This window comes from Pyxicephalus adspersus, chromosome 11, assembly GCF_032062135.1.
Source record: "Pyxicephalus adspersus chromosome 11, UCB_Pads_2.0, whole genome shotgun sequence".
Classification (NCBI taxonomy): Eukaryota; Metazoa; Chordata; class Amphibia; order Anura; family Pyxicephalidae; genus Pyxicephalus; species Pyxicephalus adspersus.
In genome coordinates, this window is record NC_092868.1 from 12,376,211 (window position 1) to 12,400,314 (window position 24,104).

Here is a 24,104-nt window from a genome sequence, read left to right on the forward strand (position 1 = left end):
CAAAAAGTTAGAAAATATACTTACATTTTAGTTTGCTTCTATCCGCAATGCCTAATAGAAGAACCTTTCAGCAAGATCCTGGAAATGCTGAGAATCCCAAATTTATTGAGATGACTCTCTTGCAAGGTGATGGAGCATCTTCTTCTTTTAGATTTAGAGAGACCCCCAGCATTCTAAGGATCTTGCCATAAGGATTGTTTAATGACCCTCCCCACTTTGGTTCAGGTGAGTATATTATATTCATTTTTTTCACAATGTGTTTTTTTTAAAGGTATCAGGCATGATTTGTGAAGGAAGGGAGAGGCCTGATGTAGTAATTAGCCTTGTTGTTAATGGTAAAGTCTGCTTCAACACCAATGGTAAAATTAAATTATGTGTTTGTCTTCCATGTATTATTATTTATTACATTTACTATACAGACAGTATAAAATGCTTTGTTGCAAAAGCATCTGGAATCACTAAAAATAAAATTATATAAATGACATGAAATGTTATGACCTTGTCATAACTTTACATTCTCATAGCTGTTATATTTTTAATTGTGGGTAACCCATGGAAAATGTCAATTTTATGTAACTCATCTTACCCCCCTCATGATTCTCTCCCGCAATTCTGCCTGCGTCAGAGGTCTCTCCTCTTCATCTGCGGTTGGGGACTCGCTGTCACTGTCATATTCATCTCTGGAAAGACAAGCAGAAAGGGACAAACGTCAGCTGCATCCATTGTAAACACCAGTGCACAGAAAGTGCAACTCTTTTCACATCACTGATAAATAAATCATTTTTGGACTTTTCTTACCAACTGGTATAGAAAGACTCCATAATAATAGTTAATTTAGCATGCAGTATGTTCATATCTTAAGACCCATTCGTAAAATTCACACTTTAGGTGAATCCAATAAGGACATTTCATATCCAAATCATAGTGCCTCTCTCTTTCAGTGAATATCATTTACTGTCAGAAAGCAGCTATCAACCAGCCATGCTATTGGTTAACCAAGAATACAATGGGTGTTAAAGTTAATAGAAACTTATGGTTTTAGGACAGATTAGAAATAAGGTCAACAAGATACAAGCATTATGGCAGCCCCAAATGAACATATATAATATATATAATTACAGACTATGCATATAAAAAAAAGGTTTATAATCACAAGCAAGCAGTTACATATACAGCTGAATTAAATGTATATTACTTTACTTGATCTTAACATTACATAGCACTTCAAGGGACATTCTTCAGTTTCAGAGCAGAGACATGTAAAATCAATAAGAGCTCCCTCGGCTCACATGCAGCACTCAGGTTCTTCGAGAGGGGATCCCAAAGTTTAAATATTAAAGAATACTCCCCATTTGCATGTCTTCAAGCTCATTCAGAGATCTCCAAAAGCCCAGGACATAAGGACTCTATAGACTCTAAGGGCTCTATGTATAAAACAAGGAATCTGACATTCCCTCAAGCATCCACTCATGGGAATCAGTTGCTGTCATTCAAACACAGACATTGAAGATTCCCACGAGGGAATTTTTGAGGAAATGTCAGACTCAGAAGGATGCATTAAGCTACGTACACACGTCAGATTTTTATCGCCCGATAATCGGCATCGGCCAATTATCGGGCGAAAATCTGCCGTGTGTACAGTCGGTGTCGTCCATCGTCCGGACGACCGACCTGCCGGATCCACGGACGATGGACGACAGCCGATCGTAATGAAAGTGAAGGGGAGAGCGCGCAGCAGGGTGCCGCTCCGTCGCTCTCCCCCTCCCCTCTCCATAGAGCATGAACGGTGCTGTATGTACAGCACCGTTCATGCATCGTGCACTCCCTTGTCGTTGGAAAGGATCGTGAAAGATCCTTTCCAACGACAAAAATTGGCAGTGTGTACGCAGCTTTATCCCTTTTGTTGTATCCATGATTGTGTGATTGCTCCAAACATACAATGCTGTTCTCAGGTTTGGTAACTGATGTTCTTAAAGGGAATCTGGATGTGTTAAAATTCCCTTGCAGCCCTCATAACCAGTCTTCTGCGGAAATGTGGCAGCAACCTAAAATACTCTGCAGGTATACTGTTAGAGACTGCAGGTATGCTACGAGCTATAATCTGAGACAAAGAACTTGATATAGAAGTTGCTGAAGTCATACTACAGGAGATAGTAAGACAAGGGTGAGAAAGTTACACAGGACGACTCAAGATTATACCTATTACTGCATTTTTCATACAAATGCTTCCACATTTGTGGTTTCTACAGCTCTTTCTAAAATTTGTTCCATATTTCCTACTTCTCGCTTTCTAAAATGAGTGCCATATTTCCTACTTCTCTCTCATCAAGTTACATTTTAAAAGATAAGCAGTTTAAAAAAAAAACGACCCCTTAAAGCTTTACAAATACAGAATGATTAACAGAACTACACAAAGCAAAATACAATACATAGCCTAGTTGTTCAGCATTGATAAACAGAAGCAACTTAAAATTTAAATAAATCAGGCAAATCTAACCTTCAAAGAATCCCACATACTTATTATCAGAAATAAAAGTGTATACCGCTTTCTTCCTAACATTATTATAAGGATTCCAAGTTACAACAATGTTCTGGAACTTGTGTAGTGTCTTGAAAATGAATGCTACCTTATACCATATGGTTATAAAAAAATATATATATTGGCAATGCAGAAGTAGCTTTTAGTCCTTTTTTATTAAAAGTTGTCTCTTTATATAACCCCACAGGACCTTCATTTAATATATCAAAAAGCAAAGTGCATAGCAACCAATAAGTACTCACCAATATCGTTTCACCTCTCATCAGAAATAATTGATTATAATTGCTAATTGCAACTGAAATTCTGCATGATGCTGGTAAGTCTTTAGCTGCACCGGTGAGCATGTGTAAAACACCATAAAAAAATTGGGAATACTTACTTTGTGATAACCATGTGCAAATTACTCTCAATATATTTTTACTTACATTATAAAGAGGCAGCGATGTACAAAATTAATGTAATTAATTTCATAGACAGCTACGATCCACAAATGTGCAAGGCCTGAACATAAACTATAATTATGTTGTGTCTACACAGCAATAACTTCTAAGCTTCATAAATCATTACTGCCAGCCCATCACATACTGCAGGATAATGAACTCTTTCAAAGGCTAGCACAATATTTTATTGTTGCTCGTGCTGAAGGATCATTCGCATAACATAAACACAGTATGTGATAAAAAAAAGAAAAAAAAACTGTTTCCAGATAAGTTTAACACAGGTAATATTGACCTGGCACCACATTCAGATTATTTGCATTCAGATTAATTGCTGGAGTCTAAATAACTTTATTCTGGTGCATACTACTTCATGCAAAGCATTAGTACCAAAGTTCCAAGAGAAAAAAAAAACTTTCATTAAAATAAATTCATCAATAGCAAGAAAGGATTTAAATCCCCCTTGTGCACCAATCACTTTTGTAAACCCAGTTGATTAAATGTAAATGTAGTGATGCCATCTTGAGAGTGGTGCACACAACCTCTGCAAAAAGCAGAGTAGCGGGAACAATCTCATAGATTCACACACTATAAAATGCCTGATGAAAACTACAGGAGGGGTGGATACAAGACCAGTCATCCTACACAAAAAAATCAAACAGCTGTAATTGGTCTTAATTGCAAAAACCTCAATTACAGAGGCTAGGTTTCACATTGGGTTACTACACTACTAATACACAAAGCACAGCAAGATTTAAAACAGAACTAAAGTTCTACTTAAAATAATTAGCGATCAGGCAGCATTTCATGGCAGAAAGCGACAGCCGATGTCCTACATTAACCATTCCTACCTGTCTGATCACTTGCTTTGGCTGCGTAGCCGCAGCTCAGTGTTGGATGCTGGGATACCCGGCACATCCCAACTTTCTTTGCAGTTGATGGGACTTGAAATCCTGCACGTGCATGGGAGTTAGCTCATCCTGACCCAGCCAATCAATATGACCCAAGATGAAAAAAAAGAGAAGAAAAAGGAAGATGGAAGTGCCTACAATGGGCGGCTAGGTGAGTATTTATAGGGTTTAGTTCAGCTTTAAGTAAAAATACAAATGATTTTTGCGATTTCCCGCAGCTGGCACATCAGCTCTTAAAGAACCAGCATCTGTGGGGATGCCACATGGAGAAGCCACTATGTAGCATACCATGTACGCCTCCAAAGAGGCAGCTGATCCTGGCGTTAGGAAGTCATAAACACATCACAACCTTGTGCACGTGTGAACCTAGCCTTAATCATACAACTAATTATGTGTTTTAGGCTTCCATTTTTGGATGTATATATGCATTATTTTGTCATCATGGTCAGTGAATTATGGTTCTATCCCTTTGTGAAATTTACTGTGTTGCTTTCCATTTTCTGTACTTTCAAGAAAAAATTAAACATCCTTCATTTAGAAGTCTAATAGTATATAGGTATCTTCTTGATATTTTTGATCACTCTTTGGGGGGGGAGGTCTAATTTTTTGGAACTATTTCTCCTGGTTACTTTTGAAAAAATATTCTGACACTGGACTGTATAATAACAAACCACATCAAGAAAGACCAACCACCTAGTTATCACGTGGCCACATCCCTGATCTAGTAAACAATAGGATTTTGAGGAGTCAATTCAGTAAGTGGGACTTTATAGGCCAATTACATCCAATTATGAAAAATATATATCAAAAACATGTATTTTATTTAGATAACATTAAACACATAACATTTAAAACTCAATAAAAATGTGCAACTAACACAATCACATATTTCTGTCTGGGTTGCCCAATCCTAGGGGCACACCCTGCTAATTTTCTACACGTTTCACCGAATCAATCCACTTTTTCAGGAAAGAGGGACAGAAATATCTGATTCCTGTAGCACATAGAGCGCCACCTCATCGGGGAGTACAGGTAAGGACAGCAGTGATAGGGGTTAAGAATCAAGAGTCAAGTTCATTATATTGTTTCTTTCCTTTGGTTTCTTGATAGTAGTAGCTTACTAAACCCCATTATTCAGATTTCATGTGGGGAACTTTAAGCTGAATGGAGACTGGATTATAACATTAACTGATTGCAGGAAGGAATCCGTTTGAAGAAAAAGCAAAAAGTTTGAGTGCAAACCTGAAAGATGGGACTTAGTAAGCTACTACTATCAAAAAACTAAAGGAAAGAAACAATATAATGAACTTGACTCATGACACTTGGTTCTTAACCCATATCACTGCTGTCCTTACCTGTACTCACCTATTGAGGTGGGGCTTTATGTGCCACAGGATTCAGATATTTCTGTCTCTCTTTCCTGAAAAAGTGGATTGATTCCGTGAAACGTATAGAAAATCAGCAAGGTATGCCTAGGATTGGGCAACCCAGATAGAAATATGTGATTGTGTTAGTTGCACATTTTTAATGAATTTTAAAAGTTATGTGTTTAATGTTATCTAAATAAAATACATGTTTTTGATATATATGTGATAATTGGATGTACCGGTAATTGGCCCACTTATAAAGTCCCACTTACTAAGTTGAAACCTCAAAAACCTATTGTGGACTGTATATTAACCTTAGGTTGCTTCATCATGTTTTTTTGGCTCCAATGAAAAAAAAAACACCTACCTTTACCTCTTTTTCATTGTGATTATTCTAACTTACATGAGAAACTGACTATACATACATTCATTAGGATTGTATTTGTTTGTTGATTTCCTATATCTGAAATCTCTCTCCTACAGTAACAATCTCTTCACTTCTCTTCTACCTGCTGATTCAATTTTCTAGGCTGTGATTGCCATTTGATGTGTGCCCCCTAATGCACAATAATAAAAACAAAGATGAAGGATTTATTCTTGATACCAAACACTGCCAGCTCACATGTGTATGAATGTATTCCTGAAGGTGCTTGCAGCCATCTTGTGTGAAAAGTCTCACAATGCAAGCAATGCATATAGAATGTTTCTGTCATTTCATGTGTAATGCTTTTAATGCACAATAATATCAATATGTAGCAATAATTAGTCTTCTTAAAACCAAACCCCTCTGAATAGTATGTGTATGAATGTGTTACAGGAAAAGCCACCATCATAAAAAGTTCCACATTGCAGCAAATAAACACGGATGTATAAACTTGTTCTCCAAACCTTTCACTGTTTGTAACTAGCAGACAATAGGTTGATGACTTTACAAAAATATCCCTGTTGTTGTGTACAATTGGAGAAATGAAATTTAACAGCTCTGCTTCACTAAAATAACTGAAACACAGTCTTCAAATTAGACTTGAAAAAATAATTTAAATGAATGTTTTCGAGGGAACCAGTTTATTCTATATTTAAATCTAATTATTTATTTGTTCGTCATTCAGGAACTGCCTACACACCGATAAGGCCAGCCATGGTTTTGCACCAGGAGGAACTCAAGCCCCACTGCACCAGCATAAGGTCTAACAGAAGTTCTGAGGATTTCATCCTACCATGAGCTAGCATGTGGAAGTCTGTGTGATCCTCCAAGGATCATCACTGACCCACTGCCAAACTGGTCACATCAAATGATGTAGCAGGAAGCACAACATTCACCATGGTGCCTATGGACTATTTCACATATGTTACATTTGCACAGTGTACACATGTTCTCATCTGTAAAGAGAACAGGGCACCAACGACGAACCTGCCAATTCTGGCGTTCTCTAGCAAATTAAATCGAGCTACATAGGGTTGGGTTCCAATCCAAGAACTCCGATCCACATGCACCCTCAAGGAGTTGGTTTCTGAAAGTTTGGTCGGAAATATGCACACGAGTGAAGTCATCTTATAGGGCTCTGCAGTGCTGCTTATGTTCCTCCTCTTACATAGACACAAATACTTGTATTTCTATGGTCCAGCTCTCCTTGTGTAGAGGCCCATCCCTACCCTGGAGGATTTTGGCTACCTGTGCAACCTGAAATAGCTGCATGAGGTACCATCTCATTCTAGTCTGCATCACCAGTAGTTATAATAATACTAGCAAAATGCAAGACTAATGAAAAATCAGGACAGATACAGAGAGACAAAAAGTCTGTGGTGAAAGAATTCCCTTTCTTGGGGGTTGGCCTATGTGCCCCTCCTGTCCACTTGCTGTTGCTTTCATTTGCACTAAAACAGGTACAATTGATTCACAAATACTTACACTTCCCAAATGGACAGATTGATATCCCAAAAATGTAATTGACTTGCTGTTATACTGTATTGATTGGAGGAGTGATCCCTTATTACTATTATTATTTTTAAGAAGGGTATATTTGAGTTCAAGTTTTAATAATATCTATTACACTTGATAAACTGAAACTGTTGAAGTTGATTTTTAAATTGACCAGCAAACACCTCATCATACATAACCCTGTCAACAGCCGAAGTGTAAACACACAGGCAATCAATGCTTTCTCTGTTTTTCTGAGAACATTGAAATCCCAATAAAGATGTACCACGAGAATGTTGTCTTCTGGGAATTCTGTAATCTGAGCAGTTTAGAGGTCACTAACAACCTTTTAGAACAGAAATTATTTCTGTAGTTCAAGGAACATGTGAGAGTTTTTAAGAGCTCTTTAAAACCTATATCCAGGCAAAAACAAAGTAGAGGTGGGGTGGGTGAAGGGGGGTTATCTGAGACTGGAGAGCATTTTTACAAATTATTTTTTAAGCAGAACCCCAGCCTTACTTTTTTTTAGCACACATATAGAAAGTCCTGCCCTGTGTCAAAAGTGAATAGTGCCATTTCCCTGCACACTGTGATTTCCACACAACAAGCATTAGAAGCTGCAGATTTGGCAGTCACATTGTTGTACTTCACCTGATGAGCTGCGGATGATATCAGGAAGCAGGCCATATTCAACATCTATACCCGTTTTCGGTATTCATCTGCATTGTACGACTTCAAGCTGTCCTGTATGCTGGGTGTACTTCTGTGTATATGTTCTTACTGTGTATGTTTGGAAGCCGCATTTCCATGTCTCTTCTGATGTATCTAGAGACACAGGTTTATAGGAAGTCCAGGGAGTGGCTCAGTTTTTCTGTAGTGTAAGCTCATAAAGCTTGGTGACCCTAGATGAGGGTAAGGTTTTTACTCCCTTCAGTTCCTGTGACATTCATTTTGTATAATTTTATTTTCATTAGGCTGATTTACGCTCTTTAGCTAGTTAGTGAGCATTTATTTTGTATTGGATGTTGTATTCTATATTTTGGTTCTTTATAGTTTTATGTTTACAGCCTTAGATTTTGTAATTTGTTTTTTTATGTGCATTTGCTTTTCTACTTTTTCATTGCATTATGATTTTGACTCTATTTTGGCAATTCAAATATATAAAACAAGAACATCATGAGGATGCACAAAATAGCTTCAAAGTAAAGTTTTTTTTTTCCTGACATTAAATAACATCATTTCTGACCTTCAATTATGATTTAGGTAAATTGGGGATGTCTGCAAGTTATTTGCTCCCATCTTTAAATTAGGGGAGCTTTGTGATGAAGATCTCATAATGTCATCACATGGATTGATGCGTGCATACCCTAATCCCTTTACAGAGTCATTGCTGGGAGAACTCGATCTTTGTAAGGTTTATGAGGCTAGTTTATCAGACAATCTGTGGCTATTGAATATTTGCTGTGAGAATTTAGAGCACATCTAATGTCAGCAGCAGCAGGCGAAAGAGCATTATCTTTGATTAGGAACTACCTATGTTCATTAATGAATCAACAGCGCCTAAATAGCCTTGCACTTCTTTCCTTTGAATGTGAGCTTGAAAGTCAGCTAGATTTACGGGATCTGATCTGGAAATCTGACATCCTCAGCTATTTTGCAAATAACATAATGTTTGGACATTTTAGACATATTGAGGGGGGGCCCCAGGAAGTTTACCAGGTATGGAAACCAGAATGGTACAACTGGAAAAAGACTGAACAAATATTTCTGGTTTGGAAGAGTTGCCAGGAGAAAGCCTTTGTAAAAAGAACATGTTAGCACAACAAAGGTTTTAAGCTGCCTCTGAGCAAACCACAACACTTTTGGAACAAGGTCATTTGGACAGACAAGGTCATAATTGGAGAAGATGGGCATAATGCATAGCACCACGGTAGGTGAAAAGCAAACACAACAAAATCAGATCACCTCATACCATCTATGAGTGGCAGAGGGGCAATGCGGTGGGGTTGTTTTGCAGCCACAGGGGCTTTGCAGTTATTGAGTGGACCATAAAATCCTCTGTATACTAGATGTGAGCCCATCTGTGCAACAGCTAAAGATTGGCTGAAACTGGGCATGCAACAGGGCAATGGTCCTAACCACACCTTCAAATCTACATCAGAATGGCTAAAAAAGGAATGTGTTGCAATGGCCCATTTGAAGTCCAGCTTTAAACCTGCAAACCTCAATGAACTGAAGCAATGTTGTGAGAAAACGTATGCCAAAATTTCTCTACAACAAAGTAAGAGACTGATAATGTCATAAAGCTATTGCTTCAAGTTAATGTTACTAGGTGGTTCTAAAGGTTATTAAATCATGGGGTGTACTTAGTTTTTCACACATGGTTTCTTCAGTTTGGCTTCATTTTTTTTAAATACATATTGGCACATAAAGTGTGACTTTATAAAGCAAGACTAAACAAATATAATTATTTTAGACTCTATCATACACTCAGTCATAAGTAATTTTCCTAAAGGTACAATTTTGAGAACCTGAAAGTCTAAGAATCCTGCAATGATTTTGCTACCAGGTCTGGACATTTATATGTACAGCCCTTGGCAGAGCCCTAGTTAAATATTATAGATTATCTTTTTATAGACATTCAATGCACATTTACCATTAGGCCAATTATCCTACCCAAAATGCATAAGGATTTGCTGAAAATTCATCAGTTCAAGCCTCTGCATTCTTAAAAGATACATAGTGTAACATTTACCTTACTGTATTCTGGTCAATGTAACTTTAAATCAACATTCACTAACCACATTTATTTTGCCTATAGAGGCTGAGGTTGTTGACATTGTTGAAATGATTCTCTGTGGAGGCCTGACCCAACACATGTAAAGGGGAATCTTAAATTCTAAAATCCTAAATTGCCCACCTTTAATTAAGCCCCTCACATTTTCACAATGTGTTACGTTCTCTTACCCAGTGGCAGGTGGCTGTATCTCAAAAACCGGTGGGTGCATGTCTATCAACTGCCCAAGAAGGACTCTGGCTGTTTCTTGTGGGTCATATGGCTTGTCATAGTTCTGGAAAAAGAAAATGTAACATATACATTTTAAAAATAGTAATAACTTATAGCTTAAGGTGTTATGGCATGATTTATACATAAATGGTTACTACGTTTAATAGTTCTTTAAACTTGGAAGGTTTGTAACTAAATAACCTCATACTTAGAAGAAATGAATGTGGCCAACTCATGTATGTAATTAAATAAATTAATTAGACCACTGAAACAATGATTTTATTAGAAATAGGAAATTGATGACTGATGCATGACAAAATACATAAAATGTAGAAAAGAAACAATACTAATACTTTGTCACTTTTGACATTTCTATTTCTGTATTCTATAAAACTTAGGGTAAAGTTTTATGAGTTTACAGAACAGAAATGCAAACACAATGATGGGTAAACATACATAAAATACAGGAAATTCTGCAAATGGGTTTCTATATTTCTTTGCCAAACAGCTTTGTGTTAGCAACGTTTTATTGTTCAACCTCTTGTATCATAGATGGCACTAATCAGCTTAAATATTGTGCCCATTCCTAGAGAAAATCACCATTCCATAATCTGCCAAATCTCCCTGCTGTGGAGTGATCAGGTGTTTCATTCACTGACATCTTTAGTCTGGCAGCAATAGGAGAAGCTGGGGATTTGGAGAATATGTGTTTGTACAGTCCGTACTGTTTAAAGTGAAACTGTGCTTTGACCATGCAGGACAAAACAACCAGTTAACTCTAAGCCAATGTAACTTGTTATACTCACGCTCCCTGTGCCTCCCCCAACTAACATCCTTAGTTTGACAAGTGTTCGTACAGTCTGCCCTGTTTAAAGTGAAACTGTGCTTTGACCACGGCCAAAACAACCAGTTCACTTAATGCCAGCTTGTATTCCGCCTGTATTCTCCACCCATCAGGAGCAAAAGAAAGATTCTGGGTATGGGGGCAATTGACTCAGTCCCTTTCCTAACACATGACAACACTTGCACTTGATAAATGGCTGCTTTGACACTAAATACTGCCAATCTGGGGTTGGAAGAAAAACAACAGTCCCGTGAAAGCTCCCAGTATGGACTTACCACTTACACAGGTCTTTCTCGCTTTACTACCAATGGATGAAAGCAATGGTAGAAGAGCAGAAGGTAGTATTTTCAGAATGTGATAGTCACTGATCTTTTAACCAACCTGTATACATTCCAGGTGCATCAACAAGTTGTACAAAGTGTTATCTTTTACTTTTATATAGAAAGCAGTTGAATCCTAAGTAGAAAAGCTTGCCCCTGACTTTTAAGAAATCCATTCCAGATCACCCAGCTTCACTGATGGAAGCGTATCCTCTCCAGCCTTGGGGAGCTTTAAAAAATCAGGCCCATTGTGCAGAAGCAGTGTTTCTTTCTGCACAGAGCCCAAGGGCCCTTCTCTACAGGATATGGCAGGGTAAATGCTTTTTTACTTTGTGGCTGTGTTGTATAAAGAGTAAAAATCTTGCACAGCTGTTGTTTTGATGCACCTAGAACCTTTTTAGCTGATTTAAAGTGAAAGGTAAATTGGCCTTACTAATAAATATTGAACCATAAACACTGTATAAACACTAGAAACTTGCAATAAGCAAGAGTATTTTCTCATCATCCCAATATGAGAGCACTAGGTACCTAAGTGACAAATGTCCAATCACCAGAACTGTAATGTGGGAGGTAAAGGGAGTTGTCTAATTCTACTCCATACCTAGAAGTACAGACAATGTCCCTTCTGCAATTAAACATACTTACCTGTCTGATCTCTGTCAAAAAAAAATGCTGAGCTGTGCATGTACAGCTCAGCATAGGATGCTGGGATACCTGGCACATCCCAGATTCCCCTACAGCTTCCAGGACTCAATGAGTTACATAATTTCAGCCCAAGATGGCCAAGGATGAGAAGAGGAAGAAGATGATGACGCCAAAGCGAGGACAAGTGATTGCAATTAAAAAAATTTGTGATCAGGTGGGTAGGGTTTTTCTTTTTTTTTGCAGAAGGGACAGGCAAAGGACCTTCCTGCTCACACTTTTTCTGTGTGTGCGTGTGTGTTTAGTTCCGCTTCATGAAAGGAAAATTCAATATGTTCTCCTGATACGGCCAATATTAATATGAACCTATTCTTTGCTTGTGCTGGAAAAAGCAACTTGAGCCTGGTTTAACTTCTTTGTGTGTTTATATTACATTATGACTGGATTTATGCACACAAATGAAGTGAAACTAAGCAGGTTGAAGAGAATAAACATAAAGACATTACTTTAACCTTACAAAGGTACAAAAAAGTGTGATTATTTTTTGGAAATGCTACTTGGAACTGTAGAAATATTGTATTCTCACTCTGAGGTCACACACTTTCATCCTGACACCATATTACATAGTAATATATTAATCAGAGCTCAGTTTGTAGAACAGGTTTTGTCCTTGATTCAGGATTATCCATTTTACCCATGCCTTGCAGTTAGTTATGCTCCTGTGTGGAGCGATGAAGTTATTCCACCTACCTTGGAGTCGAGGAAGGATTGAACAGCCAGAAGCTCGTTTGTTTTCTGCTCAATGAGGCCAAGGTACTGCATTATGTTTGATTCACGAATGCTGGATGAAGAGCCCAACATTTCATCCAGGACAGAGCGGTCGCAATTTATCTTCCTGAACAAGGAATCAATTCCTAAGGAATGAGAACCATTATTTAATAGAATGCGGAAGAAGCAGCACCGAGTCATTTATACATTGGAGCATGCGGATATCATACTGCTGTAAACAGGAACGTGACTTTCTGACAAGTTAAATAAAAGGTAAATTCTTAGGAAGATATTATAGAAAAAAAAAATCAATTGACTTTTATGGAAAAAAATAGCATATAAGTTAAAACAGGTTGCAATTACTTTTATGTACTTATAATACAAAAATAAATCTAAAAAAAACATAAGGAAAGGTTACCCACAGTGAAAACCAGTTGTTTAATCAATCAGTAGGTTCAGAAACAAGCAATTGATTTCATATGCTAATATTGACTTTACCTGTAAAAGTCAAGCCTTATCCTGAGCTTACTAATGCTCATAATGGGCCTGATTTTTTAAAACTCTCCAAGGCTGTGGAGGATACACCTGGGTGATATAGCAAACTTGGAATAGATCTGGTTCAGGATTTAAAATATTTGCAAGCAAATGACTTTGAAGAAATCCAATCCAGGTTTGCTGGATCACCCAGCTTCACTGATAAAAGTATCCTCTCCACCCTGGAGAGCTTTAATAAATCAGGGCCAATGTTAGGGCCCATTCACATGAAGTTATGTGCAGTAATAAGCAGCCTGTATCAACTGCACATAGGTGTAAACTGCTATAGATAAATCCTATAGGAGAGACATGCTTCTCTCAGGCCCCAAAATAACCTATGAATTAGAACACGTCATTATTAGAAATGGTACTAGAAAAAGTGAACTGGCATTCAGGTTCGTTTTTGATATTTCAATGCACATCAAATTTGCCTGTTGATGACAATATGGTTTCCTTTTTTGCTGGCAAGAATTTCTCCAACAGTATATGAAAAGTGTATTTATCTCTTTTTTTGGGAACAACTGCCCTGCACCCCCTATGAAATATATTTTATAATCTTCACAATAGTAGAGGCATCTTTCATAGTAATCAGGAAGATAGTGATGGGTGTAGTTGCTTTATTAGTAATCAGAAGAGGTCGAAGTAAAGTTCCAGTACAAAGCCTAACAAATAACACATTTCAGGCTTGTGTTTTACTATTCACAGTGAGAGCAGCTGAAGGTCAAAGACGTGGTGTGTGCAGCGTACGTTTTATCCCTGAACTGTGATACTTTATGAATGCAAATTACAGCGACAGAAAAGTTCTAAAACATGTACATGATATATAAACCTTGCAGACTGGATAAGGCCTATTCTTTTCCTTACAAAGGTCATACATCATGGTGTTTGAACAATGATTGCATTACAAAATTAGGATGTATGATATTTAAAGCTGAAATCAAGGCAAACAGCTGAATACATAGATTAAATACATAGAGAGAACTATAAATCATTTGGCAGGTAAAACAGTTTCTTAATATCTGTTCTTGAGACGTACACAGCACAGCCCTGCCTGGTAGGGCAGAAGACCTGATTTGCTACAGGTAAATAACATATGTTTTGTTTCTTCCAAGACCTGACACTGGACCATATAGAAGAAGTAATTATTTATTGGATAAAAAGTAATTTGAAAATACATACATGGCAATCTATGATTTTTAAGCATTGCATTCCATGGCCCTGTTCTCAATGCCAGTGTCATATTTTGAAGGTCTTTACAGAAGCAAATTACCAATGACACATTAGTGACAAGCCAAATTACTTTTTAGTTTTTTTCATTATTATTTTTAGATGAGGAAGTTTGATATGAGAAGGGATTTTGTATTAGCAGAAAAAATAGAAGAATAGATACTACATTTTTCTGTCCCACAATGTCATTTAGTGATCTGTTGTGCGAGATCACATATAACCAACAGCTAGTGCTACTGTTTTTTATAGGGGAAGATGCAGTGGAGTTTCTCCCACCCGTCCTACACCCTCCCGTCTCAAAAAAACCCCAAAAAACACTGCTGCCTGTACAGCATTTTTTTCATTTCCTGTGGGTAAAAAAAATTGTTTTAAAGTGACAATAATGTGTATGTAGTGTATAGCCTACAATACCTAGTTACATAGTTATATAGTAGGTCAGGTTGAAAAGAGATATAAGTCCATCAAGTTCAACAACTAAAATAAACATATCCCAGATTTTAAATCCTATGGACATAGCTGACCTAGAGGAAAGCAAAAAACCCTGGTACATTTTGAAAAAAAATTCCTTCCTGATTCCTTGAGGCAATCAGATGTTCCCTGGATCAACAGTCTCTGGTATATTTACTTTAAAGCTTTAATACCCAGTGGCTTCTAGAAAAGCATCCAGCTTTTTCTTAAAGCAAGCTATAGAACTTGCTAAAGCTACTTCCTGAGGGAGCATATTCCACTTTTTCACAGACCTTACAGTAAAGAATCCCTTCCTTATCCAGAGATTACATTTCTTTTCCTTTTGTCCTTTGTAATGATCTCAAAGCGATTAATTGGGAAGCGAGTTCTCTATATGGGCCATTTATATATTTATACGGGGTGATCATATCCCCCCTTAAACACCTCTTCTCAAGGGAGAAAAGATTCAGTTCAGCTAATCTCTCCTCATAGCTGGGCTCCTCTATTCCTAATTCTCAAGCTGATGGCTTGTACTGCAAGGGCCAAATGAAGAAGGAGTCGTATAGATTAAATATCTACAAATGTACATTCAGTAATAACTACCTGTTTTTAATATACAAGTTGCCTCTGCACCAATAAAGATATGATATGATTATTAAAGATATGATTTTTACCACTATTGCTATGGAAATGCTTACGTATGGTGTTCACTCCAGAAACCATCCTATGGATTACTTAAGTCCATCACCATGACTGCCATACCAAGATGGCCAATCCTCTCCTTCTACTAAAGCAAAAATTCAGTTAGGACTTTGTCCTTTTTAAATTGCCTCTGCAGCAGAGGTTTGGTATGGCTGTTAGCTCAGCATAGTCATAGTACAAATACTTGGTAGACATAAAATATAGAATATTGCTATTTTTATAAGAAACCACAAACCTTCTGAGCATTTCAATAAGACAAAAGTAATACTAGTCCAAAATATAAGAAAAATATGTGCAGCATTGATGTTCTACTGCTGACTTTCAATAAATCACTACTTAACAAACATTTGGCTCTTCAAGTCGAGAATAATCATAAAGGAAAGAAAACAAGATCTGTACCTGCTTTCAGCTGATCTAAAATTTTCATGACTGCCTTAAGCTGATGTTGGTAGCCATCCGCTTGTTTCACGGCCTCGTCTTCTTTACCCTCAATGTTCTTCAGGATGGACCGGTGTTCCTGCTCTAGACGCACTCCCTGGGCTTTGAATTCTTCAATTTCTTTTTTGATCTGAGGAAAACATACATTTTTCACTTATCTGAATGTCTCAACCCAGGGGCTTGCTCAAAGATAAAATCAGTAAAAAGTGTCCTGTAAAAATTACATTTACTATAACAGTAAAAACAAACACTACAGTTATCATATTGGAAGTAAATCAATTACACATAAAATTGAAGAAAAATATATATTGATATTTACTATCATTTTTGGTTTTGACAAAAATTGGGGGAGCTAATATACTAACTTCCTTTTTGTTGAAGGTGCGGGGGAAATCTGAGAGCCTGGAGGAAACCCACATGACCACATCATAACCAGTTCTCCCCATTATTTCCCCTTCACTATTTAAAAGAGTACTCAAAACCTCTTTTCCATCCTTTCAAACTTGCTTACTCATCTTCTTGTCTCTTAAACCCTCACTACTTACCCACTATTCCATATCCATCCCTCCTATTGTGTGCTGCTAATATACAGCTCAGTGTCATATGTTGGCGCTATATAAATACTGTTTCATATTTTTAATAATACCATTGACAACAGAACACAAGCATTAAATGAATTGCATAATCTACAGCAGTGATGTCCTGTTTCTAAAGATGGGCTGTTATGAGCCAAAATTGAAGCCATATCCCGATGACCTCTATAACTAAGCCCATTTAGGATAACAGCATCAGACAAGTAAATCATTAGTGACATCATTGTTGTCCTAGGCATAGTGACTGATAGGACAAGCCCTGGAATTCCTGCACCCACATGTGGCAGCACTAGAGCTACATTTTGTGCTTTTGAAGCAAGACATCTTAGGTTCCTAATTTGTAAATGTTTTCAGTTTGTACCATTGCTGCCACTATACACTGGCTACAGCTGCTTTGTAGCCAGACACAACCAGTGGTGGTACCAGTAATTCTGCTTCACTAGTAGCCTTTGCTGCCAGCATTAACTTTTTTCTTAACAGCAGCCTTTACGGCTAACATGTTACCAAACATGGATTACTAGCCAGCCCTTACCAGCAAAAGAAAGGATAACCACAGCATAGGCAACTAGAAAACCCTGTGCAGCTCCCACCAGCATAAGAAAGTGTAACTACAGCCTAAGCAACTAGAAAACCATGTGCAGCTCCCACCAGCATAGGAAAATGTAACTACAGCCTAAGCAACTAGGAAACCCTGTGCAGCTCCCACCATAAATACCATAGGTTGTCTTATCCGAACCAACACAAAAAACTATCACCTATACTACAAACAACCATTGGGACCTGAAAAGTAGCCTAATATGTAAATTAAAGCCACAATGTAGGACCAACTTTGCTACACAACCCATCAGGCAGTTATTATGTAACCTAAGACCTGGGGGTTTGGCCCTACTAGTAAAGGTAACACTCTACTGAAATAGTTAAACAGAATATCCGCACTCTCCTGTCTCAACTTCCTCTGAAGAAGCTTGACTGGGCGAAACGCATTAGGACAGAGACCATCACACGTCACTCCTCTTTGTGTCATATATTTTAAATGTATATTATGATACAATAAATGTTTTTGTGAAATTATTACAATGCACACCTTTTTCCAACCAATCCAACAAATCCCTATACCTTGAGACAATATCAATAACTGCCAAACCAACCCCTCTCTAAAGTACTGAACCCCCTCTGGTCAGGAAAAACCCTCCTACATATACAGTTTGTATCTTAGTCATTGCTCCTACCACAGAAGTAGTACACTGAGATCTAATCTCACCCAGTGCCAAAAAATCATTATCTATTGCAGCCGTCCATGGTGCATTTTCTGTCACTCTCAGAAACTAGTATCTGTCAGGCATTCCTACTTCCTATTACATCTTCTAGCTCTCGGTTTGTCCCAGGCTCTTGGACTGGCTTTCATAGGTTGTGCTTCTACTGAAATAATAACTATTAGCAAGTAGGAGAAAAAACATAAGCCAGTGGCATGTGCTGACAACTTTCAAGAAAGAACCTAAATTAAAATCCTTGGTAAACACACTTTTAAAAAGACATTACCTTCTGCTTGCCATTTCTTGGACACAGCTTCCAATCAACTAGTCAGTAATGCCCATAGTTTCCCTAAATTTGATCTTTTCCTTATTATGCCTTGTTTTGCATACTGTCCCTGAGGACACAGCCATCTTGATAGAGACAGGGCTTTGCTTTCTCGTATTAGAGCTTCCAGCAAGGAAAACAATGATCAACACAAAAGGTCAGAATCAGGAATGCCTCGGATCTTTTACTGCAGTTATTCAGCTATAAGGCCATCGCTACTGAGCAAAAAGTGCCAATGTTAGCACTGAGGCATACTTGCTTGATGTGCTTTAAGTTACAAATACAATACTTGTACTAAACAATAAACTGATTACAGTGTTGTCATGCTTTTGAACTCTCATTCACTCTATTTAAGTAAATCCAATCCCAATCTCATTGGAGCAGTCCTGTACCCTCTTCTACCTCTATCAGTGGGCAAATCACAAATGCCAAAGGCTGTGGTGTCACATTCTGTAGCATTCTCCAATAAGTCTAGGGCAGGCTTGAATAATCCTGCAAGACAAGCAGTCCCGGGGCAGGTGAGCCAACAAACATTAGGGATTAGGCGAGTATAGGAGGCAATTTTTAAATAATGCTAGAAGTAGTCTTAACTGATGCCATGGTGAATCAAATTAGCTTTTTCTGCCAGCTTCCCTACTTTTTCTATGTGTTCTATATATGTTTCCATGCACTGCATTCAGCAGCCTATTTATATAGGCAGCCCAAAGCACCAAAGAAATTTAGCATATGCTGCGCTTTTTAAAGCACACAACAATGCATGACAGTATGGTGCACTGCAAGGTGCTGGTAAGGTGTATTTGAGGTGCCATTAAATGAAAAGCAAGCCAGCATATTAAACTTATCATATATGTTGCCATACATTTAGATAAGCAAACACAGTAGTGGGAAGCAGCCATTAGTGAAAGTGGGAGCTCAGGGTGCACATTTTTCTTTCTTCTTTCTCTATTTTTTTTCCTTTGCTTCAACAGAAAGAAAGAAAAAATAATTCTACAAAGACCTACAGTGGGAAAAATTATGAGTTGTGGACCAGATAACCCAGTCTGATAAACATTATGACTTCTGGAGCCTTTTATTTGCAGAACATTTTTTAAAAAAAGATCTCTCATAAACACATTATGTTACTTCATATTTCATGTTTTGTTGGGTTGCATTGCATACACAACATGGTAAGAATTTAAAGAAAGTTTTCCAGAATTCATTAGTGTTTTATTAGTATGTATTATTTGCAGCTGATTGAGTGCAAACACATATTTTTCTTGGCTGGCTAAGAGCTGTGTGTTACAACAATTGACAAAAAAATCCATAATAAACTGCCTAGCCATGGGAAATATGCACTGACAAGATCTGTAGATGTTGACAAACAGGCGCTATAAAATGGTTCTCTTGTTTGAATATAGGTAGATACCACAAAGGTTTCCTGGAAATGGACCACACTGCATATCACAGTTACTCCCTGCTCAGAAACCTCTGCTGTTCTTCTTTGGCTGAAAATGCAGAGTTTTTTTTTTCTTTTTAAGCAAAAGCTATTCCATCTAGATATCCACTGCTTTAAAATCTAAAGCAAGAAACAAAACATTAATATTTTGAAGTTCTTAGGTAAGGTGCCTCCACTAGTTCTCTTGGGACACATTTACAAAAGGGGGCTAGTGGAAGGCTGTCCATACCACTTAACCATTCCCAAGGGCAAGCTCTTAGCCACCTCTGGTTTGCCAAGGGGCAAGTTCCCCCTAAGGAATGGGAATACCCCTGGAGAAAGTAATAGTTTGCTACTATGTGAGGAGTAAAAGGAGAAGGCCAGTTGCTCACTAGCCACTTTTGTTCACTTGGTAATCCTGCCAGTAACACATTTCTTGGACTAGGGGAGCAATATTCAAATACTGTACTGTATCTGTAGAACAGAAGCATCGTTCACTACCAATTGCAGAACAGCCCCCTGGCACCACAATTATCTGACCTGACATGGCTTATTTTAGAGAAAAGTGTCATTGGAAACTATTAACGCCCAAGTAACTGGCACACAAAATATTAGTGATGACAATGAGAACATGACAGGCAAGGTAAAATGCTCTATCAGTGTACAAGTAAAACATAAGGTACAAATATACTGGAAAAGATGAATTTCTGCAGGATGACCTTAAAGAGAAGGTCACACACAACCAGGGCAAAGGAACACGACTGACAAGACTTGTGTGTACAGAGATTTAAACCGAGCCCTGGTAATATCTCCAAGAATGAGAGCAGCTTTTTTCTTACCATGAGGGAACCCCATTACAGCCTTTCTCTACGTTTTAACTACGTTTTTACTACGTTTTTACTGCTATAATTACTATATTTGCAACTCAGAGTAGATTGGCATGTTGGTCATTCAGAAGAATGCTTCTCGTATTACTGGCAAGTACAAAGAATGTCACCCTTACAGAGAGCCAGAAAGATCATTGGTGTCAAATAAAAAAACCTAAGAAGTACAAAAAAACCTAAGAAGTACAAATTGCTATTTGCTCAAGGAACCCTTTGCAACCTCTGGAGGAACCCTTGTTGAGAAACTCCGTGTTGCAGTGAAACAATAGTCAATACATAGCCTATCCTCACCTCTGTAATTTGCTCCATCAGCCTTTCTATTTCATTATTCTGCTCGTTAACATAATTGAATAGGGCAAAGTTGCGATCCTCAACTGGAAGACAAATCAGAAAGACATTTTATGTAACTTAGGTATACCTTTCATTAGACTTTTTCCTTCTCAGACAAGCAATATATACAATATACATGGGTTAGAAATATCTCTACATATCATGTTCAAATGTAAAGTTTAGCCCTCCTGTTTAAAAGGATTGGATCTGATCTTTCCATAATTCAATAAAAATATGCCCATTTTCCAGACAAGATTGGTTCACTAGGCATGTTACCTGTGAGCTATTTGTGAACTGGGCTGCCATTAGAAATTTCTGGGTCCTCCTCCCCATGTCAAAAAGTTCCAGCATTGCAAAGTCACAGTATTTTAATGGGGGCCCGGTACAGAAGTACCTCTTTTCTCCCTGATGGCAGCCCTGCTAGTGAATGTTAGGTTGCAGATTAGACAATATTTGAAAATGTTCTCTATCTGTAGATGAATCCTAAAATGAACTCACTTATTCACTTAACTATCGGTTATACATCCAACGCTACTGCACAAAAAATTTTTGGTAAACAAGCAAAATACTCCTCAAGATATATGACAGGAAGATAAATTACTTTTTCATATGGACTTTGTCATAACATGTTCTCACCTATCTTGTTATTTAATTGTATGTTCAGCAACTAGAAGATGTCAATGTCAGGGATTTCTCAGCAATATCAGTCTTTAGAATTAAAGGGTAAGCAAAGCATGAAAAAATCTAAAATAACGATCATTTTCTTCCATGATCAAATTGTTGCAGGTCAGCAGCAATGTGTCTTTGACTCCCTTGTATTCATTTGTTGGAAATTAAAAGACAGTCATTGTGTGTGACACTTCACTAATGTCTAAAGAGAAGCTCCCAGGACTAATTGACAGCTGGCCTTAAAAAGATATTGACGCTGCAAGTCTTCTGTATGTGCAGATGACATAACATGATAAAATTTGGAGGGCTTCAGTGGCAGCAGCAAAGTCAGCCTGATACAATTCTTTAGTCACTAAATTGGCACGCATTTAGTATCTTGAGATGATTTTCCATATTTTAGATTACACAGTATTTTATTAAGGTTAAAATAAAAATACATTTTAGCCAAAAACTGTACATGTGTATATAAATATAAGAATAATTAATCGAGGGGTCCAACAGAAGAAGCTGGTGATTGATTCAACCTATCTACCTTCACCAACAACTGAAATGCCACCTCTGAGAGGTTGAAATTCCTAATGTACTGTTACTCTGAGACAAACTGAAGCTCATGTAAATATGTAAGAAAACCTCAAGTCAAAGTAAACTTTTAAAAGATCAGACTGCCTTTATTATTCAGCATTGGCAGGCATGAATGACTTTGCATTTGGCAGCTGTGTGACAGGGCCAAAGCATTAAAAAGGGGACCCAATTGTATTTTGAAGTGAAGTTAGAACCACGTGTACAGTCTATACCTAGATTTAAATAGGTACTTTAAAATTACTGTAACTTTTCTTGTGGCAATGTGCTGTGATTACTGTTACTAGCAGTCAGTAACAGGTGGATTTGCCAGAATTGAATCTAGCATGTCTATAGCTAGCTTACAGTGGTCCATAACCTGAAGGATATGGCCACCCAATGCTTTTCTTCCTCAACTACAGATAGCTTAATCCCATACAGATCTTGCATTCCACTGTATGTTCTGGGTGCAAAACATTCATGCATACATAGCTACATATCACAATGGGGCTTTTCATGATCTTCCTAAGATTTTTCTCTCATATTAACAATCAGTTAGCTATCAAAAGTAACAGTTGAGGATGGCTTATAGAAAGCAAAAAAAGTAAAAACTTTTGTTGATTTGCCAGAAATAATGCACCCAACAGTAAATTTAAAGCCAAAACTTTCTTTTTGAATAGAGTAGAGGAAGGTCAGGGATGTAACACACCAAATAGTCAAGGGGGGGAGTAAGGGCTCATAGGCTGTATCTGCTACTGCAGAGATTGCTAGCCTGTCTGCACAGCTGAGAGTGCACAGGGGGGAGGTGCTAGGCTGGGTGCAGGGGTACCCAGTGCAAGGCTGGCCACAGGGGTAAGCAGCGCAAGGCTGACCACAGGGGTAAGCAATGCAAGGCTGGCCGCAGTGGTAAGCAGTGCAAGGGTGGCCGCAGGGGTAAGCAGTGCAAGGCTGGCCATAGGGGTAAGCAGTGCAAGGCTGGCAGCATGGGTAACTAGTGCAAGGCTGGACGCATGGGTAACCATTGCAAGGCTGGCTGCAGGGGTGACCAGTGCAAGGTTGGCTGCAGGGGTAAGCAGTGCAAGGCTGGTCGCAAGGGTAAGCAGTGCAAGGCTGGGCGCAGGGGTAAGCAGTGCAAGGCTGGGTGCGGGGGTAACAAGTGAATTTAAACAATGAATAAAAGAAGGGTTTTCTCTACAGTGCAGGTCACATAACCAAATACCTTTCTTTACATGATTTCTTAAAAAGGGGAGGATAAACATCTTTAACTCAAAGTGATCACTGATCACTCCATTTTACCAAGTATGTAAGGCATTATATTTACCTAATAAACAATGTCCTTTGTTTTACAATGTAAGTCTGTCAGTACCACTGAACACAAATACTGTGTCTCTATTATGTAACTCATCCTGTCTGCAGTCTGCAACACACCGAAGAGGTCATTACAGTAGAACATTTTATTTATAACCCCCAAAGTGTGATAATCTAAATCATACAAGACAGTTTGCTTTTCCTTCCCAGGGTGCTACCTTTAAAGGAGAGAGAGAAAATAAAACATCACAATAAGCCTGGGGCAAGCCAACACAGGAAAAGGAAACTGCCACTTTAAATTATCAAGACAAGTAAACATTTTTTAACCTTGTTTTCCGCTCGGATGTGTGAACCTCACTAATACCTAACATAGAAAAGGTAGTTTATCGATGTTAAATGTGCAAAAGATTGAATTAAATACTGAAAAGACTACTGACAGAAAAGGAATCACATTTAAGGTTTTGCAACACATTACAGCACTTGTATGTAACAACAGAATAAAGATAATGTTGGGAATTCGGGTGACTCCATGGGAACCCCTTCAGAAAAAGTAACACTGAATCCCTGTATGGCAAATTTACTTTAGCTGTGAAATGTTTCTGGGAAAAAAAAAAATGCAGCAAACTATCTTTAAGTGTATTACCTGTACAGTCAGTAGCAGTATAGCAC

At 38.0% G+C, this 24,104-nt stretch overlaps 1 protein-coding gene across 1 annotated transcript in view; it reads right to left on the minus strand.

Annotated features, from left to right (window-relative positions):
* The window catches only part of ODAD1 (outer dynein arm docking complex subunit 1), a 68,343-nt gene that overhangs the window by 22,978 nt on the left and 21,261 nt on the right, over positions 1–24,104 (minus strand). Inside the window, exons 10-14 of the mRNA XM_072426641.1 lie at positions 20,862–20,944; positions 16,063–16,231; positions 12,736–12,899; positions 10,140–10,243; positions 587–680 (exon numbers count right to left, since the gene is read on the minus strand). Coding sequence (XP_072282742.1) covers positions 587–680; positions 10,140–10,243; positions 12,736–12,899; positions 16,063–16,231; positions 20,862–20,944 — 614 coding nt within the window. The remainder of the gene's footprint in view (positions 1–586; positions 681–10,139; positions 10,244–12,735; positions 12,900–16,062; positions 16,232–20,861; positions 20,945–24,104) is intronic.